Source organism: Micromesistius poutassou, assembly GCF_964030765.1.
Source record: "Micromesistius poutassou genome assembly, chromosome: 10".
Classification (NCBI taxonomy): domain Eukaryota; kingdom Metazoa; phylum Chordata; class Actinopteri; order Gadiformes; family Gadidae; genus Micromesistius; species Micromesistius poutassou.
The window spans coordinates 6,339,462-6,363,607 of record NC_140280.1 but is presented as its reverse complement, the minus strand read 5'-3'; the positions used below and the strand labels follow the sequence as shown (position 1 = coordinate 6,363,607).

Sequence of the window (24,146 nt, the reverse complement as noted above, 5' to 3'; positions counted from 1 at the left end):
TTTTTCCTAGTGTGATAGATTGAGCCAGCTGAACGCTTCAAATAAATGTGCTTATTAAAGAAATGTTTTTAATAAAATAATAGTGTACCATTTTTGACTTTCTATTATTTATAAGAAATTATGAATTACTTACGTTGTTATTGAAACTGTAGATGTTTATGTAACTCTACCGAAATACAATGTAATACAGGTGATAAGTGATAACTAGAGATTTACGAGAGTAAATGCTACATGAAAGCAGAAAACCAACTGTTTTTATACAATTTCCTTTTATTTGCAAATATATAAAAATTTTAATTGGCATTTAAATGTACATCGATCGATCAGATCACGTAGATGAAAGCTCCTGTGAAACATTCCAGTTAGTACAATATACACCACTCTATGAATCAAATAAGATTTACACATCCTAAATTTGTCTAAGTAGAAAAACTTCAATTTCATCAACAAAAAGAATCTCCTGTGTACACCTAGATTCATCAACATCACATTAAATGTCATTTTAACACTCCATGTCATCCACCTCGGTCTCTCTCTGCCTACAAAACTCCCACTTATCTTATTTTATACATACACACACATATATTCCTTCTTCTCATATAATCTATATTCTCAACGACAATAACAACAACAACAACAACAACAACAACAACAACAACAAATCACCAATTAGCATTGATCGCTGGGCTGGCCCTGACGTCATCCCCGTCCTCACAGCTGACCGATGGTGATGGCCGACTCGTACCACACCCAGAAGCCGGCGTACACCGGCTCGCTGAAGGAGGCCTTGAAGCGGTGGATCAGCGTCATGGTGTCCCCCACGCCGTAGAAGGCCAGCGTGCCGCCGGCGTGGTCCAGGAAGACGCCGATGCGCGGCGCGTACGGCGCGTTGATCTCCAGCTGGTCCTTGCTGTGGCGCGCCGAGTAGCTGCTGTCCGAGCAGAACAGGCTCCAGGACTTGCGGTTGTAGCCGATGCGGCAGGTGTCCCCGTAGCCCGTGCGCTTGATGCCCTTGTAGGTGACCCCCAGCGCCGCACCCTCACCGCTCCAGTCCACCTCCCAGTAGAAGGGCCCGCCCGACATGGGCTCCTTGCACAGCACCTGGGGCAGGCAGTCGAAGCGGGAGGGACTGTCCCCGTAGGCCTGGGGGTCCCGCTTCAGGGCCGCCTTCCGGTTGCCCCGGGACAGGTACAGCTGCCTGTAGGCCGTGTTGGGGTCCAGGGTCAGCTGGCAGGCGACTGGAAAAACAGAAAGGACGTTCGCTCATGAGCACGCGGCTGCTACACACTGTAAAGTTTCCTTCTCAGAGCCGACACCAGACAGAGTTTAGTACGGATTAGCGTATCACAAACACAGTTTATGCTATTATATACATGCTAAACCGTTATACACACACACCATCTTGTCCCCCCGGCATTCCCATCCCAGCCGTGGTTAAATAAATGATTGCCAGTCCAAGGGTTAGTCCGGTTAGATATTTACTACTAAGTGTTATAGTGCTGGTATTCAGCCCTGCGGCTGTAGACACAGCACAGTGTTCCCCGGGGGGATGGACGTCACCTGCCTGCTGATGTGTGACCCCATCCCAGCCGGTCACAGCTGGTGGGTGACCCGGCGGGCCCGGCCAGACCTGGCTGGCCTATCATCTGGAATGCCAGAGGTTTCAGAAAGGTTTGTGATGTTCACCCAGGGTCCAACTATTTACTCTTTTTTTTATTGCGTCTTTATAACCTGCCAATGTGGAAAAACGACCTGCCAAACGGTCACATGTATCCATCATTGGCCGGTTGCAGGTGCTTATTTTGAACCCTGTGCTCCCTACAAACGGGCGTGCATTGGGCTTGAGCATTTTGCTTGCAAGCCACACCAAGCCAAGGAGAGTTTCTTTCTTCTCCAAAATAGTAATACAGAGCTACAGAGCACCCCTGCTGTTATGAGCATGGCATGCAACAGCATTATCAGATCCCATTGCAATGCGTGACTAACTGCCAGTCTTATCTTAATTCTGCCATTTTATATCTGATCGTTCTTCCCTCGGCGACTGAAAGACATTAGCTTCAATTAGCGCTAATGTCTGCACTTTAGTGGAACTTTGTAAAAGCAGCCACACGGTTTTGGCTCTGTGTAGTTGTATAGTTTTGCAGTGTATGTTACACCAGCAAAGATTAGTGGCATTAATATGAAAAGCATTATTTGCAATTCATTAATTAATTTGATGCAGGTCCCAAAATCATCAAGCATTCATTGGTATATATGTTTTTGTGTTTGGGGCAAAAGAATAAGAGATTTAATGTTATTGTAAAGAAACTAACAGTTGAAGGGAAACAGTCAGGATGATGGGGGACTAACAATTCTCCTGTGTTGTGCGTTCCCAGGGGCCTTGACAGTAAAACAACCCCAGAATTGCCTCAGAACATTGCCTCAGAAGAACTCTGAGGCAATAATGTGAATGATGTGAATGATTCAATAATATATTTTGTATTTGGTTTGGTGTATTCATTCAAGTACTACAATATACATTGCTCATGGGAACTGTGTTTGTGCCAGGGAATATAACTCACATCTTAAGAAGTCTTCTCTGTGCCTGGGCTCCTGCGTGGGCATTGATCGGTACATTGCCACTTCATCGGCTGTGGTAGCTGATACAATGATAAAGAAACATGTATCATTTAGGTGACTCAGAAATTTCTCATGAGCAAAGAAACGGTATTCAAAAGTTACATTATTTTTTAGCAAAGCAACTTGAAGTTGTTAATCGTAGGCCTACAAACCATTATTAAAGCATAAAATGGGACAAAATAATGCACGTAGGATCTTTTCTCTAGAAAGATAAGAGAAATGCTTCCTTTGTGTCCAAATGCAGACTAAATATCTGAGGATGATAAGGAAGCGATGAGGCCGCACCAGGGGACCTTGCCCGCAAATAATTACATGGTTGCCATGACTACATGCAAAATAAATCAAGTTGCACAACATGTTTATGATAGAGAGGGTTAGAATGAAACTCTACATCACTTGTCCTGGCCCCGGGCCAGTACCTTATTACAGTACAGGTTTCGTCATGCTCAAACTACAACTTCAACTTCAACTTGGCTAACCTTTGATTGTAGACCTTCTCTTGTCATCCTTATCCTCCAGCTGACAGAACGGCATCTTGTTGACTGCATTGACAACACAAGACGTTTTTTATTAGAAAACAATGTGTTATTGGTATGATAATTGGGATATTTTATTACTAATAAGCCCTGTGTGGTCACTGGTCTCCACTCGCCTGTCTTGGCCATCTTGACCAACTCCTCATTGCCAAACTCGTTGAGGTGCTGCTTGATGTCAGAGACGGACTTAGTGATCTGGCCGAAGGAGAAGTAGGGGTTAACGCTGACGGTGGGCAGCTCCTCCGCATCCGTCTGGGCGATGAGCATCTGGTAGCTCTGGGGAACAGGGAAACACACACACACAAACACTCAGCAAGAAGAAAGGAAACGAAAAGGCAAACCCTATGCAGGAGATGCACAAGTGTGGGTCCGGCCATTGTATCCTTATTGTATGCAATAGAATAATTACATTTTCTTTATTGCATTGAATTACTTATTTGGGCTACTATATTAATAAAGTGTTGTTTATTATTATTATTATTATTATTATCTCTGCGGCTACCTGGATGAAGTGGATGTGGTCCTCGGTGCGGGACAGCTGTGTGATCTCGTTGTCGCGTCGCTTCAGGTCGGCGATCTCGTGGGTCAGCCGGTCCATGTGGCCCTCGGCGTTGCTCAGCGCCGCCCTCTTATTGGACGAGATCAGCTTGGACATCTCCTGCTGCATCTTCTCGATGGAGCGCAGCATGTCGCTGAAGAGCTTCTCGCACTCATGCATGGCCTGCTGGGCCGAGCTCTGGATGAGGAGGAGGAGGAGGAGGAGGAGGAGGAGGAGGAGGAGGAGGAGGAGGAAAACACATGAGATCACCAGGTCAGGAATGTCGTAAGGGCAGATACTGGTTTTACTGCTGCGGCCACTGATTGACAGCGGCCGATGGGATCGAAAGATAGATTGCCGTCATTACGATTGCGCAACTGAAATTCCAAAGATGGTGAAATCTTTTTGTTTTTCCTCTCGTTTGAGAATTTTGGGTTACACACCTTGAGTGAGTCCACCGCCTGTTTCAGCTCCTCCATCTGCTTCATGCGGTCATGAATCCTCTCCTGGATTTCGGCCTGGGTGGCGCCCAGCCGTTGCTATGGAAAGGAAAAAAAAAAAAAAAAAAACAAGTGGAGAAGATTACATTAGAACAATGCTGCCCTGTGATCGGGTCGGTATCGAGAGATTGCGCTGGAAGTTATCAGCAGGAACTAACACAACAATCGGAGCCAGAGTCCTGTGGATGTCACATTGCATTTAGGTCACCAACAGCAGACCAATGTAAAACCGAATAAACTCACAGAACATTGCATTCAAGCCTTTCCTTCTTAATGTATTTCAAGCTATTAACTCAACCTGCTCCTGCAGCTCAACAGCCGTTCAAAGTGAAACATTTGCATTTCATAGGTAAAACAGTAGCAGAAGCTTTTCCTTTGTATAAATAGACCCTACACAGGTTTAACATAACACACAGTGGCTTTCACAGCGTGACTGACTAAAACTATCTCGTCAGCACCTTGACAAGCACTCCTCGTCCGAGAAAGAGACCGTGACAGCTGGAGAGAGAGAGAGGGGGGGGGATCCTACCTGTTCCTCGGCCCGCTCCTGCTCGGCAGACACCATGTCGTGGCCCTTGTGCTCCTTGACGGTGCACAGCACGCAGATGCACATCTGGTCCGTCTTGCAGAAGAGCTCCAGGCCCTTCTGGTGCTGGGGGCAGATCTGCCGGTCCAGGTGGCCGATCTCGTCCACCAGCTTGTGCCTCTTGAAGGTGGCCGACTCGTAGTGGGGCTTCAGGTGCTTGTCGCAGTACGACGCCAGGCACATGAGGCACGACTTGATCGCCTTGTGCTTCTTGCCCACGCAGATGTCGCAGCCCACGTCCTGGGCCCCAGCGTAGCTGCCGCCGCCACCGCCGCCTCCTCCGTTATAGTCGGGGGACGGCGGCGGGGGAGGGTAGGCCTCGGAGGAGGTGCGAGGGGGCAAGGAGGAGTAGCGCGAGCTGCCGACACGACGCGGCGTGGGCCTCTTGTTGTAGGTGACCCGGCACTGGGGGCAAAGGAAGGAGCCAGACGGGTCGGTGTGGTCCCAGTAGGTCTTCAGGCAGATGGAGCAGAAGATGTGTCCGCACGGGATGGACACGGGGTCCCGGAGAGACTCCTTACACAGGTGGCAGCCGTCTTGGTCCATCGTGGGCGTCGCAAGGATCAGGAGGTTTGGGTCGGTCGGTTGGATTGTGTTTTCCGATGCAGTCGGAGGAGCTTCCGTTGGAGGTGTGTGCCCTTGAGTGTGTCGGGGCAAAGTGACAATGTAATCATACAGGTAGTACAGGCACACGTTATATAGAGTAAATAGAGGCGGAGGCTAAACGGGTTAAGCCGAAACCAGTTAAACAGAGGGTGGGGCAAGGTGAGGAGAGAATAAACACTGCAATCAGATAGGCTACTGAATGCGGAACGTAGGTGAAATGAAGTGAATGACAGCACGGAAGAACTGTTGGCATCAGAATTTCAGCTTAAGGGAGGGCTTGAACTTACAGTTCAAGTTCAAACTGTTCACAAACAGTTGTGCGACTGAACACTTCAGCCAAGTGTTACAAATTGGATACATGTTGCGGGATTCCAAGCATATGCCACAGAGCATAGATACACCTGGTCTAAATATATAGAGCAGCATTGACAATTTATATTTACATTTGGGAATATAGTCATATCAAGATCAGATTTGTTTATTTAATAATATAAATATTTCCACACAATTTTATTTTATGTTACAGCTGTACTGGGGGTGTGCATTGTAGCTTAAAGCTGGCGGTCAATTAAATGTAATCCTTTCAAATGCACACCATTGTCTCATCACAAAAGCAGTGTTTATAACATGACCAACCTTTTTACCTGCCTCAGAGAGCTGTTGGCCTGGCTTCAACAAACCTTCCTCTTGAATAAGTGAGACTCAAAACAAGTTTCACCTTGAATTTTGAGCCGTTAATCATCAACCTTGTTTTACACTCCACTTTATTACCTTTGACTTCTAATTAACTCAAACCTTTTCAGTTACAAACGTTGAAGTTAAAACCAAGCAATTAAGAGTACTTTGGCCATTTGCAAGTAACGTTTTCATGCATATTGTATCCCCTCTTACCCCCCCTACTCTCTCTCTCTCTCTGGGCTCCTCCTCCTCAACATGCAGAGTATCAGGGTTGTCTAAACCAAGGGTGGAATGTGACTACGCTTGACAGTCCAGATAACAGGAGAGCCAGGCTGAACAGATTCCATTGTGTTTGGGGGCCAAGCGTGCGTGCGCGCGGGACCAGCCGAGCCTAGAGCCCAGTACTTTTCAGGCTCCTGCTATCCATCAACAGCAGCATGGCGCGCCTCAGAGAGGTGGTGTCATCCACAAATATTACAGTCATGTTTTCTTACGGCTCTGGCAGTCAATCTCGGGTGAACGTTTGAGTCATTTGTGTTTATGTCGTTTTTAGATGCTTCCAAGATTTACCTTTATTGTTTACTCTAAGAGAAATATTGGATTTAATATATTTTAATAAATATTGTAATTCATATTTTAACTAAATATTAAGCAAAAAAAATGCAAACAAACAATTATATATTATTACCCTAGACCCCATTATATTCTAAATAATGTTCTTGACTGCCACTATACAAAGTACAATGCATTGTTTATAATAGAGTTTTCTTTCAATGCCATTGCATTTACTACAGGAAATTTGCATGTAATGTTGATGTAGCAAAATATATGATATTAGACAAAGCTAGAGTAAGCCAATGCCATCTTTAAAAGTTGCACACCTGCATTCATCTCATCATAAGCTTATATTTCAAAGGACGCCCAATGCCCCTCAAGTGCTTCGGGATACTATACTAAGTTTGTCTGTTATCTGATAGATGTAGTAAAACACTCAAACCGACATGTCAAGTGAACTTTGGGACCATGAAACTATAAACATAAAAAAATATATTGCTGTTCCAGTTTGTGTAATTCATTACTAAATCACCACCACCTATAAATCAACAACATGGGATGGATCTATGATAATGTGAAAGTTTGGGACAATTCATTGTTATTTTGATGTAGGTTACATACCTCCTAGTATATTGATGACATGCAAGGACCTTTACTATCTTTCTGTGAATACACTTTTACTCATGAATTTCCCTGGGAAACGCTTGTCTTTCTTAATTCAGTCACATCATGGAGATTATAACAAACGCCTCCTTGCTTAATCCAGGCTTTGGTCTCAGGTCGACGCATTGGACGGAGGCACAGGGGCAGGGGGGGATGGGGCTGAGGGTTGGGGGGGGGGGTCTTGACAACGCATGCTTTATAGTGGCCGTGCATCCTGTTGTTGCAAACCAGGCCTGCGTGGCCACCACTGCTCCTCCTATTCTTCACCTTGTGTTTCCACTCCTGACCACAAAGCCACCATTGTTCCCCCCCACAGCACTTCAAGTATCATGCTTTCATAGGCCCATCAATAACACACAGCGCCGCCTGGCCTCTTGGTCCGCTCTCTGCGCTCAAGCAGCCCTCCCTCTTGTTCCTCGCTTTCCCACTAAGTTAATGTAAGAGCACTCTGCCCCACACCCTTTGACCCACAAGACAGTCGACCTCTGAACTTGGAGTACAGAGAGTCTTGGGATTTTTTTTGGTATGGCATTTTTGAAAAAGGCAATTTAGAAGTGTTGATACTTTTGAGCGAATGTAATTGGAAAGACTTTTCTATTGATACAAATGTAAGTAGTATTGGTACTGGTATCATTGATAATTTCTATGCAGGTAACTTTTACTCGGTTAATCACTGCGTTCTTTAGGGCAGGTAAAAGCCAGTGTTTTCTCACCTAAATCAAAGCCGTTGAATACTGAGTATCTATCCAAACCCTCTGTCGCTCTCTCCACCAGTTAATCATTAAGCACAGTACCACTACATCTTCTACAGAGTAGATGAAGAGTAATCTCTTAATCCCTCCAAAAGAAAGTGAAGGACCAGCGTCTGATCTTAAACCTGACCATATAAGGAGAGGGGGGAAACTGGCTTTGAAGTGATGCAACAAGTATACTAACAGGAGGGGACAACAAATTATTTACATTGGAATGTAAAAACCAACATTGTTTCATTTTTGGTCTTTCGGCCAGCACACTAAACACAAACACTAACAATATAATTCTTCAAAGTGACTTTCATGTGAACGGTTAAAATACACGAAACCTGCAAAGGAAGTGTATCACCACAGAAACAATGGACCCGGCCCAAAGGAAATGCTAATGAGAGCCGATGATGTCAGCAGACACTTATGCCCAGAGCAGAAGGAATTCTTTCCACTAGTAGGCATGAGATAGTTGCAAATCAAGATGGCATGAACAGGATGTTTGGGTGGCTAACAATACAACGCAGAAATTTTTCAAATATTTACATCTGCAAACTTTGACAGCAATGGTGAACATTTTTGCGTATGCATTTTGAGTGAGTGAGTTTGCACGTTTCCATTTTTTTCCTGAGCGTACACATTCTCCCTCTGTCCTCAACTTACAGAATGCCATTTCCTCATCGACGGATGCACCTGTAGAAGTGACCAAACTCGTCAGACGAGCTACAGTGTAAATATTACAACCAGTACATGCAATGCACTGCTCTTCGACAAACAAACCCAGCTATTTACGAGACTATAATTAGGTTGGGCTGAGAGATACAAAAGCTGACATCGAAACTACAACACGGGCCACAGCAGTTTCTGTCCCTTCCCATATACAAACCATGTTGTTAGTAGCGTACAATGGACAGTTTACACAAATGCTAAATGTTTGGGTTGATGAGTGACAAAGTGCAGCTAAATATATGGTATATAAATATACATTAGTAAAACATGAACTAACATCACTGGACAATGTTAGCAACTTTGAAATGTGTTCTCTGACTAAGGCTTGCCTCAGGTTTTGGCTCCCATAGTTCATTCATTTCTTTCCTCCCCGCCCATGTCTTTTCCCCTTCCTTTAGACACACCCTCTCCACCTCCGCCAAGAGCCTTTGCTCGACCTGCTTATCTGAGCTGGGCTGGGATTGGCACACACTCCCCTCCACAAGGGGAGGGCCTTGTCTGCTTTCAATCAATAACCCCTGGAATTCAGAAATACAAGTAGGTCCTGTCTCTGGCAGGCAGTACCACACTCCTGAGGGCGGGCTCACAAGTGTAGCCTGAAGTCTCTCTAACCCTCTCTCTCTCTCTCTCTCTCTCTCTTGCTCCCTCCCTCCCTCTCTCTCTCTCTACCTCTCTCGACCGTGTTTTCTGTTTGTTTTTTCATACTCCCTCCTCTCTCCCAGGACCGGCTCAGTGTTTACTTTGCTCACAGCCATGGCTGAGCCCAGCTCTTCAGATTACTTTAGCTGCCCGCTATGTGTGAGCCTGCTGAGGGACCCGGTGGCCATCCCCTGTGGCCACAGCTTCTGCATGGACTGCATCAGCGGCTACTGGAACGACGCAGACTACACAGGGATCTACATTTGTCCCCAGTGCAAGATCACCTTCACCCAGAGGCCCGTGCTGAGGCCAAACGCCACGCTGACCCTGGTGGCCGAGAAGATCAAGAAGAGCGGCCTCAACCTCAACAACGGAAACGTCCACAGCCATGCCGTCGCCACGGCCGCCGCCGCTCCCAGCCCCGCCGCCAACAGCTACGCCGGGCCGGCCGACGTCCCCTGTGACTTCTGCTCCGGGAAGAAACTCAAGGCGGTCAAGTCCTGCCTGAACTGCCTGGCGTCGTACTGCGAGAAGCACCTGAAGCCCCACTACGAGTCGGCCACCTTCAAGAGGCACAAGCTGGTGGACGAGCTGGGCAACCTGGACAGGAAGATCTGCCCCCAGCACCAGAAGTCCCTGGAGCTCTTCTGCCGGACGGATCAGATGTGCATCTGCGCCATCTGCACCGTCAGCGAGCACCGGGGCCATGACATCGTCTCGGCCGAGGCGGAGCGCAGCGAGAAACAGGTAGGAAAACGAAAAAAGAAAAAAAAAAGAAAAGAAAAAGAAACAGCCAAACCGGGCGGGCTAAAGCCTCAAGTGGCTTTGAGAGTTCAGGAAATTCCTGAGGAAAGGAAAGTGTGTTGCATTGTCCTAAACCCAGTATGTTCAGCTGTGAGGCAGGAACTGCACTTTGACTCTACAGGGCTCCACTGCCACAGTATTGACTTCCCTACCAAAAAAACTTTAGATTCACCATCCCAGACCCAATATCGTTAATGGATGAAACTATAGGATCATAAAATGACAACGATAATACTAATGTGGTAGTTTATTGTTCCAAGACAGCTGTGAGGTAACAGCACCCCCCCGCCCCCTCCCTTCCTCCTCCACCCCCCCCCCTCCTTCCTTTACTGTACAGCCAGTGTTGTACTTTGACCCAGTTCAGGAACGCTATCAGCAAGCCTAGCAGGATTTCACCGCCAAAACATATGCAGCTCAGTGATTAGCCAATAGTGGCTTGAGGGGAGGGCTCCAGGTGTGAAACTACTCCGAAACAATCTTTCAACATTCTTCTATTCAACCGTGTGTGTCTGTGTGTGTGTGTGTGTGTGTGTGTGTGTGTGTGTGTGTGTGTGTGTGTGTGTGTGTGTGTGTGTGTGTGTGTGTGTGTGTGTGTGTGTGTGTGTGTGTCCTGAGACCTGGAATTTGAGGGAGCCAAGGCCTTTAGTGCTTCATGTTCATGAGCCAGTTGTAGTTATCTCTGAACCATGACCACAGAAACTCAAATAACTTCCACTGTCACATGGTCTGCAAAGCAATGCAGGCGAGATAAAGAGTCGAAACAACACCAGCCCCCCCCCTCCCCCAACCCCCCCCCAAAAAAACTAGCACTATTCATTATTTCAACCTGCCTTGGTTTATTTACACTAGGGACGTGGCTTCACCAGGGCCATTGGTAAATGAATGATATCTCGGCAAGATGAAGCCGCAGTCCATCCTATTTTCTCTAAATGGGGAGTCTGTTTTCCCTCATCCTCGGATTTACAATCCGAGTCTCACACATCTTACTCCCACCCTTCCCTCAGTGCCCCCCCCCCCCCAAAAAAAAAATCACTCTCACTCCCATCCCCCCCCTCTGATTCTTACCCCTCCTCCCCCCAGATTCTCCACATTCCTCCAGCTTATCTTGAGAAGAATGGGTCGGTGGGTTAGGGTGAAGGCTGCATGAGGAGCCCTCTGTTCTGCCTGCCTGTATACCGTGTGCACCTTTAAAAACCCTGGTGCGGAGCTCGACTCGCATTCCTGACAGCGCCAAGATTCCATTACACCCCCCCTCCCCCCTCCCCTCGCCCCCTCCGATCTAGCCTCCCATCAACACCACCTCTCATCTCTGCCTCACATGAAAGAAGAGAATAAAAAGGAGAAGAATTTTCCCCAGTATTTTTCAGCATTTACATAGCAACCAATGCCAAAATGTTACTTGGTTGCTATGTAAATGCTGATCAAAATTGAAATTCACGTTATTTCGCTTTTTTCCCGGAAAGCAAACATTCTGAATTTCTCGAAAAGGGAAACCGGTGCAGGCCATTAACAACACAAAATGGTTGTTTAGAGCAAAGAAACCTGAATCTTTCTTGGGAATCATTAATTCAAATGAGCTCCAGAAAGACTGATGTGCCTGGTCGTGGAATCCATATCCATTTGCTCATTTGACTGAGTGATTCCTCCAACAGAAACTGCTGGGAGTCTCCCAGGCCGAGATCAAACAAAAGTGCCAGGAGAGGATGAAGGAGCTGGATGAGTTAAGGACCTCCGTGGACTCCCTGAAAGTAAGCGAAGCCCAACCGTCGACTAGTGTAAAGCATACCGTTAGTCTTATAAAACCCATTAACTCACTCCCATTAATTCACTTTCTAACCTATTATACCATGGTTCCACATCAACCACCACGGCCTGTTTAACGGCATATTCAAGCAACCATCCATGTTGTTGTAAGGAACCGTGAATGTAAATACACACTCCAAACTACCTCGGGTTACAGTTGTCAAGGTTACTAAGCCCTTACGGTATGTATTGTACATAAACTAACACCCACGGGTGTGTGTGTGTGTGTGTGTGTGTGTGTGTGTGTGTGTGTGTGTGTGTGTGTGTGTGTGTGTGTGTGTGTGTGTGTGTGTGTGTGTGTTTTGCTTGTTTCTGTTCTGGTACAGAGCTCCGCCCAGAGAGCTATGGTGGAGAGTCAGAAGATGTTCGAAGAAATGATTCGCTCTATCGAGAGGATGAGGACCGAGGTGACCAAGTTGATTGGCATCAATGAGAAGGCCGCCTTCAACCAGTCCGAGGCCCTGGTGGAACGCCTGGAGCAGGAGATCGACGAGCTCAAGAAGAAGGAGGCGGGACTGAAGCAGCTCTACAGCACTGAGGACCACATTCATTTCCTGCAGGTGCCTAAAGTCTGGCTTATGACAATAAACCATAGTAGAGCATCATTGGCCGTTCATGGAGACCATGTGTAAGAAGAAGTGGTGGGAGCTCAATGTGGGGAATAAGGAGAATAAATACATTTTAAGTTATGCTCATCCCCAAGTAAGTCGTAAGTATGATAATGAAATAATGCCAAACCAGAGGACCATAAGATCATTGAACTGTCGATGAGTAAGAGCATAAAGTATTTTAGTGACGATTGTGTGTGTGGGAGGCCTAACGTTACCGCACATGATTCACCTTTTACCAATGTGTGATCACCAAAGACTGCTGTGGTGATCACACCTGTTTCGGCGTCATAGTTCCGCCAATCTGTTAAGCAGAACTTCGCAATCAACCCTTCACATTACTACAACCATGTCATGTTAATATTTCACATCAGTATCGCTTGTTTAATCTGCGGTCATTAATCATGTTTGAAAAGTCACAAGCGTGTCACTGGAGATCGACCGCGTACCAGCCCATACTAGCGACACAGAGGTTTCGATCACGCTGCTTTACTAACCTAGTGTTTGATTTGATCAATCGGTGCAGAACTTCAACTACCTCTGCACGCCGACGGACGACGGCTTCATCCCCCGGGTGACGGTGAACCCAGACTTCTCCTTCGCCACCGCCAGGAAGGCCGTGTCTGAGATCAAAGAACGGCTGGAGGAGTACGGCCGAGAGGAGCTCCTCAAGATCTCCAAGTCAGGTGGGGAGTCGTTGTGGAAAACACACACGCGCGCGCGCGCGCACGCACACCACTTTTTTCTAGACTACAAAATATGCAGTAGCCTACTAGTGGAAAAGTTGAATGTTTGGCTATCAAAACACACCGTGGCTTGGTGTGTCGAGTGGGCTGATGACACTGATGCGTGTTCTGTGTCTCCTCCTGCAGTGAACGAGGTCCCAGTCTACACACAGGTTCCAACCTACACAACGGAGACCTTACAAACAAACCGCAGTGAGAGAACATTGGACAGAAGAAGCAGAGGTGAACGCGCAGCATAATTAATATTTGTTTATTATATTTTATATTATTTTTTATTTTTTATTATATTTTATATTTTATTAATAAATTAAGCAAACTTTTATTTGGTATTTATTTTCATTTAAAAAAACGTTTAAAGGGTTGACCCAAAAATGTAATGTGTATATCTTTTCTCCCTTTACATATGTACTGAATATATTATTCCTCCATCTCCAGGCAAAGAAATAATCACAGTGGACAGTGCTCCCCCACCAGAGCCCAAAACCAGGGCAGACTTTCTCAAATGTGAGTATCTGACCCCTTTATCAAGATGATCACCCACCCTTCACACACAGAGAGGGAGAGTATTAAGCAACATGGATGTTTTTTTCTCTCCCGTTAGACTTCTGCCAGCTGAAGCTGGACCCCAACACGGCCTACAGGGAGCTGCACCTCTCCGACAGCAACAAGAAGGTGATCCGCACGCGGGACCTGCAGCCATACAGCGACACATCGGAGCGCTTCGACAGCTTCGCCCAGGTGCTGTGCCGAGAGGCCCTGTCCGGGGGGCGCTTCTACTGGGAGATCGAGTGGAGCGGGGAGTTCTCCATCGGCGTGGCCTACAAGGGCATTAGCCGCAAGGGCAAGGGGTCGCTCTGCCTGCTGGGCTATAACGACAAGTCCTGGAGCCTGCTCTGCTCCGACACGGGTTACTCCGCCTGGCACAATCGGGTGGACAAGAACGTGTCCGGCCCTCACTCGCCCCGGATAGGGGTGTACCTGGACCACACCGCGGGGGTCCTGGCCTTCTACAGCATCAGCGGCAGCATGAGCCTGCTGCATAGGTTCGAGACCCGCTTCGGCGAGCCTCTCTACCCGGGATTCGGGGTCGGCACCTCGGTCAAGATCTGTCAGCTGAAGTGACCTCATGTCCCTTACTGAACTCTCGTTACGTGGCTTGTGTTTTAGTTAGAATGTAATGTACCCAGCAAATGCCTTTTTTTTCTACTTTTGCAGCCATTTTAAACTGTACTTCAGTTTAGAGTTGCGATGGAATTGCAAATTTTCACATGCTGAAATATAGGCCTATAAGAGCATGCTTTTGTATATATTCCTACACCTAAGCAAATTATTTTTGCATCTTGATGCAATTTGTATTACTGCAACACATGCAAATATATTCACAACTGTACTGGGCAAGTTTATGAAGTGTTAGTCTATATTTTTTTGCCTCCACCTTTTATTTAAAGTCTTGTAATGGTATAGATACAAGGATAACCACTCATTTATATGACAGGTTATTCATTTATAATGTTAAATTTGTCAATAAAGTGCTATATAATTGTATTTTTATTTATTTGAACTTAATTTGAACAAGAACAAAGAAAGAAGCGAATGTGGCCGTGCAACGGTGAGAGCGGTATGAGATTAGGCTGTTTCTGTGAAATTAAACCGAATAGTGTAAACAGGAACGGCATGACGCCCGTGGAAATAGACAAACAAATGTTCACTTCAAGCAAAAGTAGTGTAGAAAACGTTGGAAGTGTAGTAAATAAAGTCCTCCACATTGCGTTTTCCTTATCTTAAATTTATTGGAACATACTGGCCTCTGGTGTTGGACTGATGTTTTACCAATTTTATGTATCTATAAATAATTAATTTTCCATTTTGCCTGCTGAAACAGGACTACCAATAATGCAAATAATTCACTATACTAGGTGTAACCCTTTGCACATGAATGCATTCTATTGGATGACTTTGTATTCTAAATACGTTAGCTCACCTGACGATGTAAGTTTTTTGTATCGACATAGCACACAAATTCACAGGCTCGGCACATGAAAGCATGTAGGGTAAGGTAGTGCACTTTCTAATGTAGGCCTAGTCACCTATACAATCGTTCGCCCATATATGCCTCCAAAAAATATAATTCAAGAAACTGCTCAAAGATGAGTTTCATATTTTTCACCAAGACTAAAAAAAGTTAAAGGATTGTTTTATATAAATGAACATCTTGATTGATTTAAGTACTTAATATAATTACATGTTTTTTTCAAGTTAGTGAAATGACGATGTATCCAACTTCCCACATTAATATGAGCAACACTGGCACAGATGACTAATCTTTTAACAGAGTCACCTTTAAACAGTACAAACAAGTACACACACCCTTTCAAATTATGTATAGCAGCATTCCAGGACACACCTATTTATTAGTTTAGATATTGTAGAGCCTGCAGATTATGACAATCATCCAGAATGATGTTATGACAAAAGAACAAGTTAACCATGTTCACAAGGAATGCGAAATGGTCAGGTGCTGAAACTATGCTTATTAATTGCAGGCTGCAGTACCGGCGCTCCGCACACGCAGAACACGCACTGCGCGTAGGGCACCAAGTGTCTGGGGGGGCACCAAAAAAATCTGTCCCGTAAAAAATTATCATAATAATATCCATAATAACGCGATATATTTAAAATGAACATGTGTAAAATGTTAATAGCAATACAAAAGTAACATTTGCTTGAGAAAAAGATGCGTCTCCTGTGCGGCCCTCTCTCTCTCCCCTTGGTGCCCCCCTCCCCCACATCCCAGTGGTATGTTCGATTAGATCATTCTTAAGTATGGCAGACACCTGTGTTTGGACATGGCCTCGAAAAGGCATCAAGAGTCGGGGGCGAATAAGAGAAAAAAGGTTGTGCCTGGAACACCTCCCAAGGGAGCCGTTCTGCGATCTGTCGGAGTTGACGCGCCAGGGTTACCGCGCCGAGACGCGCGTCAACGCTAAAATGCGATATGCCGGCGGGCCAGTTCTGATAGACATTAGATATTATCTGGCGGGCCGTATTAAATTACACTCCAGGCCGGATTAGGCCCGCGGGGCGTACGTTTGACACCCCTGATGTAGAGGCTAGGAATCTTTCTAAAAAAAAATAAAAAATAAAAAAGCAGGTAGGTTGTCGAGATTGGAGATCAACCTGGTTCAATTCAGTTGTGAGTCGAACACCCTAGCGAACAGACTACCCTGTCCTGAGGAGAATGGGATGAAATGCAGATATTCCCTCCTTTGAGTTTTGGCAAGGACCACAACATACCATTTAAACAATAAACATTTATTGGATCCCTGGACTTGTGAAGGAATTAAGCATACAATGCTCAGGAGAAAGAAAATCTCAAAACGGTTTCAGAAGAGTCCAAAACTTTTAAACAGCGTAGCCGATCAGACCGCCCTTGCCGATGCACTCTCCGATGTAGAACCACATCAGCACCTCTGTGCACACCAGTCCATTCCTCATAGCATCCTGGGAGGAAAAACACAATGAGACTGTTAGGGATGCAGCCTGCAGTGTGGAAAAGAGGTTTCTTCCCACGGGTAGATTCTTGCATTCTAGTCCATTTCTTTAAACTGATCTTTATATGTAAACGATAAATAAAAGCTCATCATGCCAGACTCATCATGCCAGACTAATTGACACAGCATCAGCATGTTTCCAAATGCTTTCTAATATTATTTAGTCAGAATTCCAACCCAGTATTCCCTTTGTATCAGATTTAAATAAAACAACCCAATAAATCTATGCACGCAAACTACCTCAACTGTTCTAACTGAACCATCCAGTCATCTGTACAGCTTGTACAACATCCTCCATCATTTCATTCATGGAAACTGATGAACCTGTATTGGCTTTATATGTTATCCATGTGGTACTCATTAACACATAGCATCTGAAACATTCTAAAGCACAAGCAAAGGTAATACGTCTCAATTATTTTGACAGTGCTTCTCATTTCGATTCACAATTTCAAATAAAGTCTGAAATAGCACAGCTGTTTGTTGGACTTCATGACCACCCCATATACATTCTAATGCCATAGCGGCACACTGGGGCGAAACTAAAAGGGTATATTAAACTACTTTCCAATGTCGCAACAGATGTCTGAAGTAGTACTTACGCATGTGTCCTTCTGAAAAACCCTTCACAGCGTATCTACAAGTATCAGTGCAGTTTTTAGGACACATGCGTGAGTACTTGGGTCATTTAAAAGCTGTCTATATGACATTGGAAAGTACTTAAAGACAAGGTGACCCGTAGGTCATGTAGTGTGTTCATACTTCATACCCATGGTTCATACAGAATGCAGGGGCACATATGGGACTGGACTTCACACAGACTAAACTAAAAGACAGTTTCAAACTTCAGTTCCATTGAAAAGATCCAGTTTCAGCGGCTTGGTCTGCTACATTGACATAGCATCACATCAAACCATGTAGTAAACGAAACAGTGCATTTTCTTAAATTAAAGACCAAATATATAAGTCAAATTAATGGCGTGGTGTTAAATGTGAATCTCTTTGATACCGAAGGACTGGCCTAAAAACCCGAGCCATGACATAACTTAATCACCCAGGCCTTACCGCACCTTAACGGTGGTCTGTCCGAGACGTCCAGACTGGAAGGATTTCAGGATGTTCGCTGCTCCTTCGATGGCCTTGGGGATCTCGGCAGGTGAAGGTGGGACGAGCTCGACCCGAGCGTAGTGCCAGAAGGTGGCCAACTTGGGCTTGGAGAAGGTCACGGCGGCTGTGACAGAGACACCGCGCTGTCAGTCAATGAGCTCCAGAACAAGTATGCATGTTTTAGGCTGCTAGCTACTGCTAGCCAATACCCTACACAAGGTTTCGACTCATCGTGCAACATCGACATGTAACGCAGTATCATTATCTTCACTTAGACTTCGTAGTGCCTCCCATGGTTACTTACGTGTGAAAAGTACATTTTACACAAGCGCAAATGTCATGTTGAATAGGTCACGATGCAGATTGCTGACATTAGCATAGCGAAATTATCTCAATGTTAGTAGTCAAGGCATTTTAGATAGATCAGCCAAAATGCCAGTTATTTCTGAAAAGATATGCAAAACTTACAGCCGATCAATGACGGCACTTTGGCCACGATTTTCTGCACTGCCTGTGCCATGTTGCGTTATTGTTGTATGTTCACAGCTCCCCCGTTAGCTGCTAGCTGCGACTGAATGTCACCTCCAGTAGGACCGTCTTGTAGTAGCTGGCCACACAGCTGCCTGACTTAAAATAGGACGCGCGCCCTCTACCGACAATCTGTATGCATAGCATGTATGCCACTTTTGAAAAAGAAGATAGACACAGCATAATTTAAAAACCCTTTTTAATTTTTATTTTTTCATACAAATAAAAACAAACATACAAATATACTATAAACAGTAGGTCAAACAACCAGAACAACATTTCAATACACATAAATAATACAATACAATGCGACAATCAAGAAAGCTATTTAAAGCACGAGCAATCATTATTTAATGCGACTTCAATAATCCCCTTGAACTTCTCAAAAATACATACCAAATCATTCTCTCTCATGTGTGAGTGTTTATTCATGTGAGTGTTTTTGATAATTAGTGGACTAGACTTTTGAGTTGGTGAACTTAAATAAAGACAGAATATAAGTGGGGGAATATCAATATGCACAATTCAAATTATTCAAAGACTTTTTTTTTTGTTTTACCTGAAACCAACCAAAATATAAATGTCATCCAAATATAATGATATTAAAGAAAACTTTAGAAATTATTTTATTATTTATATGCTTTTATATTCAGTCAGTAAATAGTTGAACCTTAAATATGAATGGAATATGTGTATGTTTGATTGTTGTGTCGTTTAGATGTTTAAATTCTGCTATAAACATTGCCACGACACAGCTCATTTAAATACAACTTTATTTGTACATTTGAGATAACTCATAGTTTGTCTGAGATATTTCTCTGATCATTGATTCATTACAATATATATGGCACAGCACAGGAATGGTTCCTCAAGTAGTTTGAAGGGTAGGCCTACACGTTGATTGATGCCTGTACAATTTTTCTCAAAGAAATGAATCTTCAGCTTCCTCCTGTGAAGAAAAAATAACAACAAGTCACCACCATATAGATGTTCAACGATGCACAGAATATCATCTGTTACCTTACCTTAGAGTCATGAGATTCCATCGCAGAGCCTGTCTGATCCCGGTCGTTGCTGTGGTGACTTGGATTCTTAACCACCAGGGAGAGATGATTCCCTCCGACCTTGGCCAACATGACCACGTCTTCCAGGTATTTCCTCTCAACATTGTGTCCGTTGACCTCAATGACCACCTCACCTGCTGCCAGTCCTGCTCTGTGGCCGGGGCCCCCCGGGGTCACCTACACACGCACAAGCACAAGCACACACACACACACACACACACACACTCACACACACGCACACACACACACACACACACACACACACACACACACACAAACACACACACAATCAACATATCATTAAACACTGAACGGTGTACCCACTATTACCTAGTTCAGTGGTCCCCAAACAACGGCTGGTTACGGCCCCCCACCATTCTGGGTGGCCCCCGAAGCAATGTATGTTATTCATTGTATTCGGCCCTCTGGTTTATTTAGTTTCACTTTCACTTGCCCTAAGGTGTATTTCACTTGAAATTCCCAATTTTTTCCTCTGCTGGCTACCGTATTTAGACCATTTAATCACCATACTAAACGTTCGTGCCCACAGGCTCCCTCCACTGCACCATTACTGTCCCATATCAGCATCAGAACATTCACCACCACTCCAGCCCCAGGTTACCATGGGAAAATACAAAAATAGGAAATGTTAAAGGCAATATATGTTATTTTTACTACCTGGCTGACAACGGTCCCAGAGGTGTGTTGGACAGAGTCAAAGTCGAGGCCGAATCCCAGAGGTCCTTTCTCAACGACACAGTGTCTTTGAGCAGGCAGGCCATCCACCACCTCCGCTGAGGTAGCAAACAGGCTAGCTACAGAATCCTCTAGGCTAGCATGCAGGCTAGTTACAACCTGCTCTGGGGTCTCCTCTGCTACTGCAGGCAACGAAGTGTCCCTTTCTTGCGGTTCTCCACCAGCTTCATCTCCACAGAAAAGAACCGGGGATAAACCAAGCTGGGATGTGGAATAAAAGAAAGCAAAACAGATTGTAGGTTTTAAGAAGGTTAGGGTTTGTGTTAAAACAACAACAACAACTGCAGACTGACTATATAAAGCTATGTGGTCACATACAGGATTTCCATAACGTTTCAATGCCAGGGACCCTAGAGGAATGTACGAAAAGCATGCAAGGCCCCCCCCCCCCCCCCCCCCCATCAACAAAACATCAACATTAAAGACAGATATGTGTTTGATAGATTGCATGATTGGTTACTTAAGCTTTGTTTTGTTTTGTTTTGTATTCATAATGAAAGGAAATCATTTTTCATTTGAATATTGTTCTATATTGTTGTATTTAATCTACGGCTGCCTCTCCTAGAAGATCAGAGGTGTGGAGCCCCCACCTTGCTGTAGAAGTCCAGCCCCTGGGCGGAGATGGTGGTGAGTGTGACCTGCGTACTGCTCTGCTGGACTCGCTCCACCACGTCCTTGTGTGCCAGGGACTCCACAGACTCCCTGTCCACCTCCAGAAGCAGCTCCCCCTCCCGCATACCGGCCCGCTGCGCTGGGCTGCCGGCGTGCACCTCGTGCACCACATGGACTGTAATGTAAGGAGAGTACGAGAGCTGAGAATGCACATTCGCTCACATCACAGTGAGTGGCTAGTAGTAGTGGATCAATAATGAGCAAGAATATCAACAAGAAGACCTGAAGGCTTGAAATAGCACATGTAAGCAGAATACAGGACAAACAAAAATAATAATAATTACATTACATAATAATAATTAAAGTAATTCAATCAAATACTTAAAAACTGAAGAGTGCTAATTTCTAATTATCAAGAACAATTCAATAATGTAACTGTGTGTGTGTGTGTGTGTTTATCAGCGTGCGTTCATGTGTGTGTGTGTGTGTGTTTATCAGCGTGCGTTTGTGTGTGTGTGTGTGTGTGTGTGTGTGTGTGTATGTGTGTGTGAGACCGTGTTTGTGTGTGTGTGTATGTGTGTGCATATGTGTGCACATTCATAAATGTTTGTGCGCGTGTGTGCTTTTTGTGTTTGTATGTGCGCGTGGGTGTATTCTTTCATTATTTTGCTCGTCTAATTGGTCCCACCTGTTCGCCCTGAAGAGGTTTTCCCCTCCTTCAGGAGGAAGCCGTAGCCCTTGGGCCCCGGGGCCAGGGCTAGGCTCCTGGCTCGGTGGGGCAGGTTACAGGGGACCGCCATGGCAGGGAGGATGGGCCACTTCTGCTGGACGCACTTCTTCTCAGTCTCGCTGTCCACCACCAGGACGGTGATGTAATCGCCACATTTCTTCACCTGTGTGTTTCCCAACACGATGCAGATGATCCCTTTATTATTTGTCTCAAAGGTCCCATGACATGCCACCAGGTGTGGCGTGATTAGCCGTAACATGCCGTTCTGGAAATCTACCCCTTATGACATCACGTGGGCGTGTCCACCTAGATGTGTGCTGGATAGATCAGTCTATCAGCCTACCCAGTGGCCTGCAGCAAACGTTGCTCATCTATCCGTCACGCATCTAGCTGGACACGCCCACCTGTGATGTCATAAGGGGCAGATTTCCAACAGTGTCTATTTTTTCTTGGCGCAGACGAACGTCTCACCATCCTGGTGAGGGCAGAGTGGGTGAGGTCGGACACCGCCGCGCCGTTCATCCAAATCAGCCGGTCTCCCCGGCACACCCCTGCCCTCTCAGCGGCCCCCCCATGCACCAGGCCCACCGAGAACCGGCCCTTCTCTCCTACAGGAAGGGGGGTGGGGGGGGGGTGGGAAGGTAGATAGACATAGAAAGACATGAATAGAGTATAGTCTTCAATGTAGCTTTCTTCAGCACCATAGAATTTGAAGACGCTTGTTACTCAAAGCAATTTACAGGGACGTTTCTTATCCGATCATTATGTTATATCTTATAAGATCATTAAGGAGTTTAGGGGTAAGAAGGAACTGAGGTGTATGACGAGAGAGAGAGAGAGAGAGAGAGAGAGAGAGAGAGAGAGAGAGAGAGAGAGAGAGAGAGAGAGAGATAGTGGTTTGAACCCTGAACCCTTTGACTTGGATTCACAACTCCCCCACCCTATCACATACAAACCTTGAATCCAAAGTACATGGGCATGTACGGCGCTTGGATACATGATAGTTCTGATAGTCCTGAACCACTGTACCTTCCACAGGGTTGAAGCTGACCCCCAGGCCGGAGTGAGAGTGGTTCCTGGTCACATGGCAGAGCCTGGCTGATTTGCAGCCCTTCATCTCATGGGACTTCACCAATGCCAGGAGGTGGTCGTCCCCCTGGGCCTGGGCCCGCTCGTACCCCTCCTGGTCCAGCACCAACACGCACAGCTGGTTCCCGCTGACCCTGATCCTCCGGATCAGCTTGTGGATAAGATCAAACAAGAGAAGATCAGAACGAAGATCTGTTTGATTGATCCCAGACAGGAAATATGGATGTCACGGGACAGTTGGCCTCATACTTAAAAAAAACAAAAATAACATAAAACAACATCATTTGGTTTTATTAGAATATGTAAAAAAAATATATGCAGTACATGAAATAATTATTAATCAAAAAATTATAGAAATGTATAACATTTTCAGGAAAAACATAAATCAAGATAGAAATACATTTCAAAATCATATTAAATTTTTTTAATTTAAATGTTCCTTTTTCCGTATTGTTATTTTACTGCAAAGACAAAAAAAAAAACAGCATGGACATTCATCACGCACACATCACACTAATCCAAATCTGTCGACGGACGTCCACCCCTCGACGTCAAAGAGGGCTCCCGTATTGACGAGCGAGGCCCTCTCACGCACCTCGGCTTGTGGCACGTCGTCCACGTAGTAGCCGTTGACCTCCAGGACCCGGTCCCCGTCCCGCAGGCCGCTGCGCTCCGCCACCCCCCGCGACGCCAGCTTCCGGACCAGGTGACCCCGGGAGCCCCTCTCCACCGTCAGGTTGAACCCGTACCTCTCGCCCTCGTCACGGCGGAGAACGCAGAGCCGCGGCGTGGGCTTGGAAACACCTCCTGGAAGAGGAAGCGAGAGAGGTGGGTTTCGTGTTTTTTGATGACCTCACACTTTTGGTTTGCTCCAGCTTGCACGTTTTACGCACAGCGGCTATAAATTTGGTTTAAGTGTCTTCTGAGATTTTTCCCACGGTGGGAGCAACCTGCACGATGTAACCGTGGGAAAATCACGACAGGTTGAAGCTTTATGTTGATGATCAAAAGGCATGCCCCTTTGTTTTGTGTACTTTTGGTGTACTGGTTTGACATAATTGATGTAGGCCTACCTGATTCGTCTGTGTCGGCCATCATTGGGTTGTCGATTCCTTCTCGGGGATTAAATGTGAATTTTCTGTATTGAAATTTAGTCATTTTAGTTAAAAGTTGAAGACCCAAGCAGTCTTACATTGTAAGAAATATTTTGTGTTTCTTTGGAAAGACCTTTTGAGACAAAACAAATTCAACCACATCAGAAATATTTGCAGTATATTCTCTAGGACCTATATGTCGTTATCTGATGTTATATATTATATGAGGGAGGCAGTAACTTTACTATCATATTCCTTGGAAAGG

The 24,146-nt window shown here is 45.4% G+C and overlaps 4 protein-coding genes across 4 annotated transcripts; 1 reads left to right on the top strand and 3 right to left on the bottom strand.

The window, feature by feature from the left end:
• Nucleotides 1-257: 257 nt before the first annotated feature.
• ftr83 (finTRIM family, member 83) lies at nt 258-5,439 on the bottom strand. Its single transcript, XM_084474585.1, has 7 exons — nt 4,723-5,439; nt 4,137-4,232; nt 3,658-3,891; nt 3,272-3,431; nt 3,099-3,161; nt 2,562-2,639; nt 258-1,238 (listed from the first exon to the last, which is right to left on the bottom strand). The coding sequence occupies exons 1-7, from the start codon at nt 5,323-5,325 to the stop codon at nt 712-714; spliced, it is 1,761 nt and encodes a 586-aa protein (XP_084330711.1). The 5' UTR covers nt 5,326-5,439; the 3' UTR covers nt 258-711.
• Nucleotides 5,440-9,329: 3,890 nt separating this feature from the next.
• On the top strand, nt 9,330-14,895 carry ftr82 (finTRIM family, member 82). The gene is made up of 7 exons (XM_084473932.1): nt 9,330-10,136; nt 11,846-11,941; nt 12,323-12,556; nt 13,131-13,290; nt 13,477-13,572; nt 13,786-13,854; nt 13,952-14,895. The coding sequence occupies exons 1-7, from the start codon at nt 9,504-9,506 to the stop codon at nt 14,470-14,472; spliced, it is 1,809 nt and encodes a 602-aa protein (XP_084330058.1). The 5' UTR covers nt 9,330-9,503; the 3' UTR covers nt 14,473-14,895.
• Nucleotides 14,896-16,646: 1,751 nt separating this feature from the next.
• Nucleotides 16,647-18,618, bottom strand: atp5l (ATP synthase, H+ transporting, mitochondrial F0 complex, subunit g). Its single transcript, XM_084473933.1, has 3 exons — nt 18,477-18,618; nt 17,972-18,132; nt 16,647-16,851 (listed from the first exon to the last, which is right to left on the bottom strand). Exons 1-3 carry the CDS (start codon nt 18,526-18,528, stop codon nt 16,753-16,755), a joined length of 312 nt encoding a protein of 103 aa, XP_084330059.1. The 5' UTR covers nt 18,529-18,618; the 3' UTR covers nt 16,647-16,752.
• Nucleotides 18,619-19,552: 934 nt separating this feature from the next.
• nherf4b (NHERF family PDZ scaffold protein 4b) lies at nt 19,553-23,882 on the bottom strand (the record flags this gene model as incomplete). Its single annotated transcript, XM_084473696.1, has 7 exons — nt 19,553-19,777; nt 20,947-21,143; nt 21,657-21,861; nt 22,170-22,306; nt 22,728-22,938; nt 23,383-23,594; nt 23,861-23,882. The coding sequence occupies 7 exons, from the start codon at nt 23,880-23,882 to the stop codon at nt 19,553-19,555; spliced, it is 1,209 nt and encodes a 402-aa protein (XP_084329822.1).
• Nucleotides 23,883-24,146: the final 264 nt, after the last annotated feature.

What these genes read in the sequence shown, in the direction of transcription:
- atp5l (XM_084473933.1), bottom strand. Translation starts at nt 18,528, where the DNA reads ATGGCACAGGCAGTGCAGAAAATCGTGGCCAAAGTGCCGTCATTGATC. An exon ending in AGTGCCGTCATTGATCGGCT is followed by an intron (nt 18,133 to 18,476) that starts GTAAGTTTTGCA and finishes TCTCTGTCACAG; the next exon opens with CCGCCGTGACCTTCTCCAAG. An exon ending in TCGGACAGACCACCGTTAAG is followed by an intron (nt 16,852 to 17,971) that starts GTGCGGTAAGGC and finishes TTTTCCTCCCAG; the next exon opens with GATGCTATGAGGAATGGACT.
- ftr82 (XM_084473932.1), top strand. Translation starts at nt 9,504, where the DNA reads ATGGCTGAGCCCAGCTCTTCAGATTACTTTAGCTGCCCGCTATGTGTG. An exon ending in CCTCAAGATCTCCAAGTCAG is followed by an intron (nt 13,291 to 13,476) that starts GTGGGGAGTCGT and finishes CTCCTCCTGCAG; the next exon opens with TGAACGAGGTCCCAGTCTAC. An exon ending in CAGGGCAGACTTTCTCAAAT is followed by an intron (nt 13,855 to 13,951) that starts GTGAGTATCTGA and finishes CTCTCCCGTTAG; the next exon opens with ACTTCTGCCAGCTGAAGCTG.
- ftr83 (XM_084474585.1), bottom strand. Translation starts at nt 5,325, where the DNA reads ATGGACCAAGACGGCTGCCACCTGTGTAAGGAGTCTCTCCGGGACCCC. An exon ending in AGGCGGTGGACTCACTCAAG is followed by an intron (nt 3,892 to 4,136) that starts GTGTGTAACCCA and finishes CTCCTCATCCAG; the next exon opens with AGCTCGGCCCAGCAGGCCAT. An exon ending in GGTCAAGATGGCCAAGACAG is followed by an intron (nt 3,162 to 3,271) that starts GCGAGTGGAGAC and finishes TTGTCAATGCAG; the next exon opens with TCAACAAGATGCCGTTCTGT.